The sequence below is a fragment of the Lagenorhynchus albirostris genome, chromosome 14 (genome assembly GCF_949774975.1).
Source record: "Lagenorhynchus albirostris chromosome 14, mLagAlb1.1, whole genome shotgun sequence".
NCBI classification, from domain to species: Eukaryota; Metazoa; Chordata; class Mammalia; order Artiodactyla; family Delphinidae; genus Lagenorhynchus; species Lagenorhynchus albirostris.
In genome coordinates, this window is record NC_083108.1 from 56,060,593 (window position 1) to 56,072,005 (window position 11,413).

Here is an 11,413-nt window from a genome sequence, read left to right on the forward strand (position 1 = left end):
CATGTGCCAATTGTTGCAATTATTTTAACGTTCTAGTCCTGCCCCTGCTGTTTGCCTTCGAACAAATTATTTCATCTTTCTGATTCTTAGCAACCTCATTTATGAAGGAGGGGGGCTGATTCCGTGATCGTTTAAGATGTCCTCAACAAACCCTGCAAAGTCGCACTGAAAAGCCTCGTTTATGCCAGTCTGAAGGCTTAAGTGCAAACTCCACCTTTTAAACGGCTGTGCCTACTGATTCCTCCGGATATCTCCAAGAATGGTTTCTGGAAAGGGATCAAGCAGGATGCTAAAAATGTAGAAAATATTTCGATGGTCTCCAGAAATGCCAGCTTCAGCTCAGCATGTGCCAGTGGGTACAGATAATCCTCAACACTCTGTGTAAATCCTGGCTCCACCATCCACCAGCTGTGTAAGCTGGGCGAGTACTCCATCATTCTGATCTCAGCGTCTCTCTCTGTAAAGTGGGGATAATAATAATCCTACCTCGATAGAGCTGAGTGAGGATTGAGTGAGGAGTCACCGAGATCATATGTCCAGAGCGGGCAGAAGAGAACTTGGCCCACAGAAAGTAGTAAGTAAACATTTAACATTATTATTGCAGAAGATCTCTGCTCCTATGAAAGGGAAGGATTGCGAATCACTATGGTCATAACTGCAGAGGATTCCTTTCTGTGGTCTGATGGCAGCCCAGCTCCTCCCAAGATTTGGAAAATTGGGCTCATTCTTTACCTCCAGCTTAAAAAAAAAAAATCCAGTTAAATTGCTTAATGGTTAAGATAGATGTGACTTGATACTGAGCTAAATTAGTTTGCTGAAGTTACTTAATTTCAGAGGGCCTGTGTCCAGATCAATATGAGCTAGAAGTTTTTATTTAATCTGATTACTATAACAAGGCAATCAGCGTTGTTAAGCCTAGTCAATTGGTTGGACTGAATTTTCTAAAGTTTGTAAGACATAAATATTCTGCCTGCCCCTTAGTTAAACTAAGAGGAAGTGGCTTAATTATTTGCTAAACGTTTTATAGTATATTTTCTGAGGACTGGAAATAGCATTTTAGAGGACTAGAACCTATTTTCCCTTTTAGACAACTCATCAAACTCTCTCAGTATATAAATTACCCAGTATGCAAGGTAATGGAGAAGAAAAACTAGGAAATTTTGAAAAACTTTTGTAAGTGTGATAAAACAATTGAGACTTGAAATTTAACACTACCTGGAGGTATGATTATACTCGCCTGTCACCCTTCTTAGAGGAAACTCACTTTTGCTCTATGGAAGGGCCAAATAAATTAATCCACAGCTTTAAAGTGTGTTATTAGCTTAATGCAAATTCAATCTGGGAAGAAATTAGGTCCTTCAAAAATTGATCACAGAATGTGACACTTAATGGTAGTTTATGAAGTAGTATGTTCATCTGGCAAAGTTGTATGTACAAATATGATACGATTATATCCGGGACAAAACAAATACCCTGAATTTAAGTAAAGCTTTCAGACCTGAAGGCAATCAGAGAGATTATATCTTCCACCAGGGGCCCAGAGGGATTAAGTGATTTGCCTAAGGTTACACAGATAGTAAGTGGATATTCCAGATTTGAGCCCGGGATTTCTTGAGCTAAAGGGGAGGGAAGGCCCATTCTTCTCCAGCATGCATTCAGACACTGTTATAATGGTAACAATTCCAGTAACCACTGTCTTTGAGTACTTCTCTGAGCCAAGCACTCAACCCGGCTCTGTCCACAGGACCCCTTGTCCCACCTCTCACAGCTCTATGAGGTTTGTCTAGTAATTCTCCTTTTATAGATGGCATCACTGAGACTCAGCATTTGTGACTTGTTCTAGGCTATACAGCTAGCAAATGCCAAAAGCTGGGGTCCAGCCTCACTCATGAATCTGCACTCTTTCCACTGGACCCACTGTTTCACTCATGGGCGCCGATATGACCATACCTTTGACAAGGTTTTCTTTGAAGATCAGTATTTTAACTTCCTGCCGTGATAGCCTGAGCTGTGCCTAACTGTAGAACTTGTAACCGAGTAGGTGAAAAAAAGCCATACCGTTCCCAAGATGCTCAGCTCACACTCCACGGAAGAGGGCATCAGAATGGTACATTAATTACTGTTTGTCTACTGGTCTTGAAAATTAACTAATTGACTTTTAATAAAGTCAAGCACAAACAATCTACCACATTATTAAAACATCACCTGCTAGCCTATGTAGGCCACGGATTCAAGATCATGAACTTAAAAGAAAAAATCAAATGGTCAACTCCAAGAGGATGACAGCAGAACATTAAGCCTGATGCTCTGTAAATTAATACTTAGAGGTAAACTAGAAATACTGTAGAAAATTACTGTTTATTTAATGTTTCATTCTCTTTGAAAGACACACTCCCAAATGTTCAGTTCTACCCTACATTTAAAGATAAAAATATGATGGAACTCGACTGAGTGAGGATGGTGCTGAGCACGTTGCGGGAAGAGAGCTAGAATCGCAGTAGCAGGATCACAGCAAAATATCTTAGATTTACCAGCTCAACTGCCTAATGTTTTATGTGTGTTAGAAGTATTAGTTCCAAGGCAAAATGAGGGAGTATTATGTTTGTTTGTTTGGAAACTTGTTTTATTAAAAAAGATTTTTTTCATGTTAATGCTATTTTCAGTACAGGTGTGATAGTACTCCATAAAGTATCGTGTACTTGATATAGTAAATTTAGGAATGTAACAGTCCGTCTAGGTGCTGGCCCCCTCTGGTCTCCATTAGACGCCCTAGTAGCAAAATGTAAATTCCCTTTTCAAAAATAGAGAGGCCTTTGGGCAACTGGATGAGCAGAGTGGGGTGGGGCGAGGAAAGTGCTCTTTCCCGACAAACTCATGCTTTTGGCTTTGACTTCCTTTAGTAATATCAGTTCTCAGAGAACTGAGATAGACCCTTCTATGCTCCGCAAAAGCATAGGAGGCAAAAAGCTTGTCGTTCACAAGCAGCTGTGGACAAAACCAGCGGCAGAGTACAGGTTAGGGAAATTAGGGATCCAAAAAAAAAAGTTGGAGTGAAGTGCACAGTTACTGTCAAAAATATATTATTTTGATCCTAAGAAAATTCAGAGAATTTTATCCATGAACTAGATTGCTGACCTTTTAATACATTTGGTTTTCATAGAACAATCACCATCGGACATATAAGACTAGTTTGCTTTTTTTTAAAAAAAAATTGCTTGGAGTTATCTACAGGAATCTCGTGAACGCAATTCAAGGCTAACATTCTGCAGCTCTTTGGGTAGTGGACGATTTCCTCGGATAAATCCCCAAGGACAGAGGGAACTGTTAAGCTCACTGCTTCAAGCGGGCGTTTCTCCCATTTTCTCACTCTTTTCTCGCCTCCTCTTTCCCTAAATGCCAGTAGTTTCCAGTTCTCCGTCCTCGACCGCTGGGGCGTGAGATCGGGAAATCATGAAGAGTTTCTCCTCGTTTGTAAACTGCCTCTGCACCCGCTGGGGGGGCTCGCCCGCTGGGGGCTTCTGGCCAGGACCCTCGGGGGGACTCTGCTCCGCCCCCGGGGAGGTGGCGACATCACCGTCTGGACTTTCACCAGCCACCGGGTCCACCACCGACTCCAGGGAGGTGCCGGCCTCCCGCAGCGGGGTGTAGCCCTTATTGCTGCAGGACGGGTCATCCGACTGGGAGCTCGGCGAGTCCGGCCCGGCGGGGGGCGAGCGCTCCCGCCGCAGCGGGGGCTCGGGGGAGGCAGCTGGGGCCGGGACGCTCGAGTCCAGGTCCGCGCTGCGCGAGGCGGGCGGGGGCTTGGGGGACGAGGGCGCCCGGTAGTCCGGGAGCCCGCTGGTGCTGCGGCGTCGCAGGGCCGCGTACCTGCCGGTCCTGGGCAGGCGGCCGCCCTGCCCCCTGGCGGTGCACGCGGCCGCCGCGCCCGCCGGCTCCTCCGGCTCGCGGGGCGCCCAGCGCGCGCCGCCCCGGGCGCCGCGGAGGTCGGTGAAGCTCAGGTCGGGCTCGCCCCGCGGGATCTCCCGGGAGCCGCGCTCCCCGGGCGGCCGCTGCCAGCCTCGGCTCGCGCCCGCTGCGTCCTCATCCCCGTCGCGGTCCCCCGGTAGGGGCAGCAGCGCGAAGGCGCTCAGCGAGGAGCCCACGAGGGAGCTGGCGGTGCTCTGGCGGCCCCAGCTCTCGGGGGGGCTGCAGGGCGCCGGGCTGCTGCCGCTGCTGGCGGCCGCGGTGGCGGCGGCGGCCCGGCGACGGCCGGCCACGCCGGAGCGCTCACGGTAGATGCTGTACACGGCCTCCGCCAGGCTCTGGGGCTCCCGCGGGCGGCACGGGGACGAGGCCAGGTCTGGCGGGGACGCGGCGCCCCGGGCCCCGCCCCCGCCCAGCGCCGCTGGGTGGGGCCACGCACCCCTGCCCAGCATCGCTGTCGCCCCGAAGGCGTCCCCGGCGCCGCCACAGCCTCCGGGCTTCAGCTCCAGGCCCCGCGACTGCACGTAGCTGAGAAAGCCATTGAGCGGCGCGGCCCCTGGGGGCGCCGAGGCGGGGGCGGAGGACGAGGAGGGGGAGGCGGCGGCTGCCGCAGCCGCGGCGGCTGCCAGGTCTTTGGCGCGGAGGCTGTGCACGTCGATGACGGTGGAGTAGAGGTCCCGCAGGTTGATGATCTTGGTCTTCTTGTCCCGGTTTTCATGGAGCACTGCGTTGGCGCAGATGAATAGGAAGATGCCGATGCCCATGATGAGGGGCCCAAAGACCTTGAGCTTGTCCGAGTGTAGGTAGCTGGAGAAAATGCGGAAGAAGAAGCCCACGGACGTAGGAGAGGACGAAGAGGGTGCGGAGGACCGTGCTGGAGGCGTGCTCCTGGGCGCGCCCACGGAACTGGCGGTGACATCCTCCGGAGGCCCCGGGTGCTTCCTGGACCGGTTTCTGCTGCCACTGCTGCTGCTGTTGGTCATGGTGGGGACGCGGTGGCCGCTGCCTGCGGGCGGCAGCTGCTTACCCCCCTCCCTGTTGGTCCCGTTGGCCTTGGGCCAGTAGCCCACCACCGCCAAGGCTATGCCCACCAGCAGCACCAGGATCCCGCAGAGGGCGATGAGCCCGGAGACGGAACAGAGCTTCAGCTTGCCTTTCACCACCACCACGTCGTTCTTGCGCCTCTTCTTGGCTTTCCGCCTGCGCTTGGGGACTTGGCTTGGGGGGCGGAGGGGATCCTGCTTTCTGGCGGAAATCCTCAGCAGGCCGCCGGTGGCGATCATGGCGAGCGGGTGCAGTGCGGGGCTAGCCCCTGGGGCGGAGGCCTGTGCTGGGGCGGGGGCACCAGCTGCCCACTAGCTGCTCCGCCACCTCCTCCCACTGCAAAGCAGAGGAAGACAGTCAGAGGGTGTAGGCTTGGCTGCAGCAACATCCCACGGGCTGCCATGGTCTCGCTCCCGGGTCCCACCACGTGCGTGTCCCTCGTCCCAGGGCCATTACCCGCTAACGGGAGTGCCCTAGGTAGAGACCAGGGGGTGCGGGAAATGGATTAGGGAAGAGAAGCGCTGTTGCAATAATTGATCAGAGACGATAAAACACTTTGAGAGTCCACCTCCTTCTCCCCCCCCCCCCCCCGCATCCTCCACTCACTCTGTAGGTACTATTCCAGCAGTGCTCATTTCAAACGCTCCTGCCTGACAGCCAACGGCATTCTGACCATTAGTAAAAGCTATCAATAAATGTGGGACTCGGCGGTAGTGGGCGAGGGCTTTCCTGGCTTTCTCAAGGGAGCTGCCCCAGAGTTCCCAGTGTCTTATCGGAGCACAGAGATCTGTCAGTGTGGGGCCCACAGTCCCAAAAACAGTCACAAAAGTTACTGATTTATAAAGACAAAAGGAAATCATTTCACTGGATGGGAATTAAAAGTCATATCCTGGCAGACGGACTATTTACCCGAGATAACTAATAAAGAGTTCATGGCTAGGAGAACAGTAGAGAACTATGTCAGTGCTCTGACCATGGATCCCTCCACCAACTGGTCTCTCAGCCATCACTGTTCTTACAGCTAGAGGCACGCTGATCCCTCTCACAGCTTCCTCATTTCTCTTTTGCAACATCTGGACAGCTTCTTGGGGTGGAATATTTAGGTTTAGGTAACTGGTTATGTAACTGCGCTCTTCCTTCTGGCTTCCTCTCCTCCCTCAGAGGAACTCCCTTAAAGGTATCATGTGCTAGATCTCATCAGGGAATTTGAGAAGTCCCCCGGAATCTCCAAGAGAAAGATCTTTTTCTCATATGGGAAAATTCAAATCTGAAAACAAAGCAAAACAAAAACTAAAAAACAAACTCTGCCATAATAGCGTTCTGACCCCTTATTACTATGCCAACAGCACATTCTAAACAATCCAAATATTCAAATGAGGAGGCAGTTAACTAGGTACAGCAGTCTACATAATAACGATTTGTAGAATGACATTTCCCCAAGTGAGAGCTGTTTTCATCTTTTTCTTATGAGGTCATTTTTAGGAAAGGAGGACAGCAACAGTCAATGGACTCTCCTATAGGAAGTTTAGTTGTTTATAATAAAGCTTGGGTAGGTAAATGCACAGACGCATCTCTGTGGATATCTGTCAGCTTCTAAAAATTTCAATCCTACTGGATCCCCAGAGTAACACATTTTCTGTTCCATTGGTTGTGTTCTCTTCTATAATAGAGATGTTAAAATTAAGGACATTGTATGAAATTGAAAGGCTTAGATATCACTCACAAGCCTTTGGGAATTATATCCTTTATAAAATAATGTTTTAGAATAAATTACCCTTTGGAAATGTGGGATTACTTCGGTAGAATTTTGCTTTTAATTGGTGCCTGGGTGAAGAGCTTTGGCCCTTGATTCACCTCCATCATACCAGTTCAGGCAGGATCATTCCTCCACTGGTGGAAAATCAAATGGTAATCAACTATTTCTAATGTTTGCAAATCAGTATCTCCTCGAACTTGGTTGGTTTTCAGTAAGGAGGAACGCCAGGTGGGTTAGAGAGGGGTTAAACATGAGGTAGGTTACAGAGGGTTAGTAGAGAGACATCTATAAACCTTTTGAATTTTGTTTTTAAGGAGCTGCACCAGTAAGTACAGATTGAAAAAAAAAAAAACAACCCAAAACCAGAGTAGCTTACTGTCCATCCCTTCCTCCCACCCCCAAATGAACACATTCATTACGTAGTTGTAACACAAAGACTGCTTAGACTCTAGCATCTTTAATGTAATAATCTGAAAACCTGTGATGATTTTAAGAAGGATTGAGGAAGCCAGACATTTTAGAAGCAAACCCAGACTCAGTTGGCAAGGTGGCTCTCCCAGAGGAGAGAAAGGCTAACTAACATTTTGTTGGGCATTGATATGGGTGCTGGACGTCTTGGGAGAGGAAGGTCCACACCTGTATTCACCTCAGCAAGGCAGCTTTGGCTCTGGGGGGAGTGTAAGGAAGACTGGAATGGGTTTCAACAAATCGCTTACAGAAGATCTTTAAAATTAGTTTAACAGCTAGTAATTAACTCCCTAGTTTATTATTCCTTCAGCTCTGCTGAAGCCTGAACTCCTTTATTATGTATTTCCATCTGACGGGAAATACTGATAAAGGTCAGATGGCACGGAAAACCCACCTTTGAGGTTTTCTTCATACAGAACGAAGGAAAACAAACTTATCATTCGAGCTTGGCTGCCCTAGCAATTTACTGCCTAGTGCTGGTCTTTGGGTGGTTAAGGAATGGAGGATGGGGAAGCAAAGGAGGGATGTCTAAAAATACGACCGCTTCCAAGAGAGACATTCAAGTTCTCGGCTCATGATGGATTAAGCCCCACTCGGTGTCTGAGGCTCAGAGCCCACAGGACTGGGAGCGCCCTGCCCTGCCCGGGACTCGACCCAGGTCCTCGACCCCCGGTCCCTCACTGGCAGGGCAGCGAGCCCCTTGCCCTTCTTATTAGGTCTGCTTATGTATGTTGGAGTCACATGAGTGCAGCAGCTGGGAGTCCGCCTCTGGAAAGAAAACAGGCAGGAGCGAAGTGAGGGCAGTCCTGAACTCGCTTTTATCTGGGCAGCACATGCCGTGTAGCCCGCCCAGGAAAATTACTCTCCCGAACACCCGCCCGGGGGACCCGGGCTCGGGCAGGAGGGCTGGGGAGGGGCCGCTCGGGGGCCGGGGACAGACAGAATTGCTCAAAATGGCAGCACTGTAAGCAAACAATATCGCTCACTTACCCGGGAAGACTGGGGCAGCTCGCAGCCAGAGAACGGGCGCTCGGGCTACACAAAGGAACCATGGAGAAACTTTTTCAGCCCGAGCCGACGGCGGAGCGCAGGGACAGCGCCTCGGGGCCCTCCATCCGAGCGCGGCTCAGCAGCGCAGCAGGGGCGAGCGCCCGCCCGGGGTGCGCAGCCCCCTACGGTGCCGGGGCGGGAGCCATTTCCAAGAGTTTCCAAGAAGTGTCAGGTCCTCCGCATCCTGCATCCTGCCTGGAGCCGCTCTCCCCGCCGCCGCCGCCGCCCCGGTCCCTCGCCGTGCCCTCCCGCGGCGCTCCCGGCCGACCCGGCGCCTCTTTGTGTGGCTGCCGCGCGCCGGGCTCCGCCGGGTGGAGTTGAGCCCGCGGCGGCGGCGGCTTGCTCGGCTCGGGGCGGCCGGACCCGCGGCTGTTGCTAAGAGACCGGAGCCATGACACAGGGAAATTGCTGCAGGATGGCAGTCGGTACCCGGCCCGACTCGGCAGCTCTGGGGCGCACCCGCCCCCCGTCCCCCGCCTCCTCCCCGGCTCCCCGCCGCCGCCCCCCCGCCGGCCTCCCCCCGCTCCCACCACTTCCTCTCCCGCGGGCGCGCGTCCCTTCGGAAGAACCGCTTCCCCGAGGACTGGGAGGCGTGAGGGGAGGCGGAGGAGCGGGCCCGGGCCGGGGGCGCGCGCGGGGAGGGCAGGGCGCCGGGCGCCTCGGCCTCGGCCCTCTCATCCCCCGGGGCGCCCCGGGACCGCTGCCTGCCCTGGCTGGGAGCTTTGTTCTTTTTCTCCCAACTAACCTGTCTGACCAGCGGGCCGAAGGGGGCCCAGAGAAAGGGCCGCCGCTCCGGGAGGGGCTCCCCATCAGCATCCGGGGGGTGCTCTCGGGGAGCACGGGGTAGCGCCCCCGTCTCCTTGCCTCCCTCCCTCCCCGCCTCCCCTCTCCTCTCTCCTCTTTTGTTGCCTGTACTGTCGGACGCGACACAGCTTTTGCTGTTTCCCCCCCTCCCACTTGGGAGTTGGCAGTGTGGACGCAGAGCGAACACAGTAAGTTGTCCCCCAGCGAACTCGGGCCCGGCGGAGTGGAGCCGCCCCCGCCGAGCTGCGCGCCCCGCGGGGCTCGTGGCAACCGCGGTCCGCTGTCCTCGCGCTCCAGCCCAGCCGGGCTTTGTGGCCGGCCTCCCCGGGACCTCGGCCGCTCCCCCGGACGCGGGCAGCTGGGGCCCATCGGAGATTAGAATCGGCCCCGGGGCTCTCGCTGTGCGGCAGCCCCTCCTGCTCCGCCCCGCGCGGTCATCAGCAAACATGGAAAGGAAAACTGTCATTCTCCAGAAATCAGGGTTAGAATCAGAGGGGAGGTGGGGGTAGGGAGGCCGTCCAAACTCCCTACGTCATTTTTAAAAAGCGAGAGGGAGAGAGAAATCCTGTTTCCTAGCTCGTCCCTGCCCTCTCAACTGTAAAGTAAAAATGACAGGGAAAAAAGAATTTCAAAGTGGAATTTCCCCGTGGAGAATTGAGAAGAAAGTAAGAAAGTTTTAAATTATCTATTGAAATGGGGCAGCCGAGGTTCAAGAAGAAAGCAACAGAAGAGCAGGTGCTGTCTGAACTTCGGGGTCCAGACAGAAATATTTGGCTGGGGGCGCTGTTGTATATTCTGAGTTTGGCTGGCTGTTTAAGGGTCCACGGATCCCACCCAGGAGGGCTTTGCCGCCCACAGTTCCAGTTACAAGATTGTTCCTCAAGGTGCACAGCATTCTCTTGTGTTTAAAGCTAGAGCTTGCACTTTGCAAAAAGAACAATAAGGACCAAACATTCACGGGCTTCAAGAGAGAAATGTGATGATACGGGGATGGAGATGGTGGGGAGACGGGAGGGGGTGGAGGAGAAATGTTTCCTCAGAGGAAACCTCCTGCACCTGCTTGTTTGGAAGGTGGCCTCTGTCCCCCTTTCCAAGCAAATAATGAAGCTGGATGTTGATCAGGGTGTTCAGAGCCCACCACCTTCTACCTCTCTGTTCCTGCTCAGGTTCAGAACGCTAGAAAACAAGCCATAACCAAGGGGAAGTTTTCAATCCCACATTGGAGTGTTTCCCTTTAGAGAAATCACTGCAAAGAAGAAATCACTGGGTCTAATAGTGATTTGAAAAGGTTTTTGGGGTTTTTTTTGTTTTTTGGCTCTGAGCATCTAGACTTCTTGAATCCCAGTAATAAACTGGTGTTTTGCACAAAGATTGGATCTAAGATCTCATTACACAGCTAGCTGCCAGGGGCCACGGGGGACAACTCCTATCCTCGTGGGCCTCTGTTTGCTGAGCTGTGTAAACGGGAGTCATGCTGCAGAACTTCAATACAGTCTGAGGTGGATTAAGCCGTTAATAGTTTCAAATTTCTACATAAATTATAGCCCTCATTTGCACAGTTAAAACTCATTTGAGGGATTTGAGGAGAAAAGAGAAGCATCCTTTTCTAGACAAACAGGCCTTGGGACATATTTTTCTTATGTTGGTGACTGCAATAAAATTTATGGTTTATTATCCAAAGGCTTCCTTCCAAACTAAGTTCTTTGGAACTTTGAACTGTTTCATTTCACCTGAGTGTTATCACCTTCAGTAATTCTGTTTTCAGCTCAGGGTATCAGAGGAAATCAGATCACATCTGTTTCCTATGGAGTCCTTTATCACCTCTGTAATAATATACCAACATACATTCCCACGGGTTTCCAAGTTACGTAGTTATTTTGAAAGGAACAGTGATGCTCTTGGCCCTTCTGGAGTTACTTTCTTTCTAATTACACTGGCCGTTCAGTTGGGATGATTTCTGAGATTGTGGGACACTCCCTTTCGCCCTGCTGGAAACTGAAGGGCCAAGGCTACCTAATCATAATAATTCACCGGTGTCTCAAGAACTCGGGGCTCAGCCCAACGTACATTCAGAACATGTGGTAGCAGGACAGTAACGAAGGCCTTGGGAAAAAAGAAGAGGGAAAAGATGAGCTTAGTTTAGTTGGATTAAACTCTGACCTGAAATCTTTCATCTGCTCTTTCTTAAAAACAACCCTTATGTAATGTATTCCGTTTCATAAGTAATTCACAATCCATTTACTGACCCTGATCACTTCATCACCCTGGGCTGGCGGCTTGCTTGCCTGTGTTCCTAGGGCCGCTCAGGGGAGACGCCATGGTGGCTGG

The 11,413-nt window shown here is 51.8% G+C and overlaps 1 protein-coding gene across 1 annotated transcript; it reads right to left on the bottom strand.

The window, feature by feature from the left end:
* Nucleotides 1-3,123: 3,123 nt before the first annotated feature.
* On the bottom strand, nucleotides 3,124-8,597 carry TMEM200C (transmembrane protein 200C). Its single transcript, XM_060120665.1, has 2 exons — nucleotides 8,222-8,597; nucleotides 3,124-5,343 (listed from the first exon to the last, which is right to left on the bottom strand). Exon 2 carries the CDS (start codon nucleotides 5,244-5,246, stop codon nucleotides 3,390-3,392), a length of 1,857 nt encoding a protein of 618 aa, XP_059976648.1. The 5' UTR covers nucleotides 5,247-5,343; nucleotides 8,222-8,597; the 3' UTR covers nucleotides 3,124-3,389.
* Between the last annotated feature and the right edge of the window lie 2,816 nt (nucleotides 8,598-11,413).

Excerpts from the sequence above, each read along its gene's own strand:
- TMEM200C (XM_060120665.1), bottom strand. The coding sequence starts at position 5,246 with ATGATCGCCACCGGCGGCCTGCTGAGGATTTCCGCCAGAAAGCAGGAT.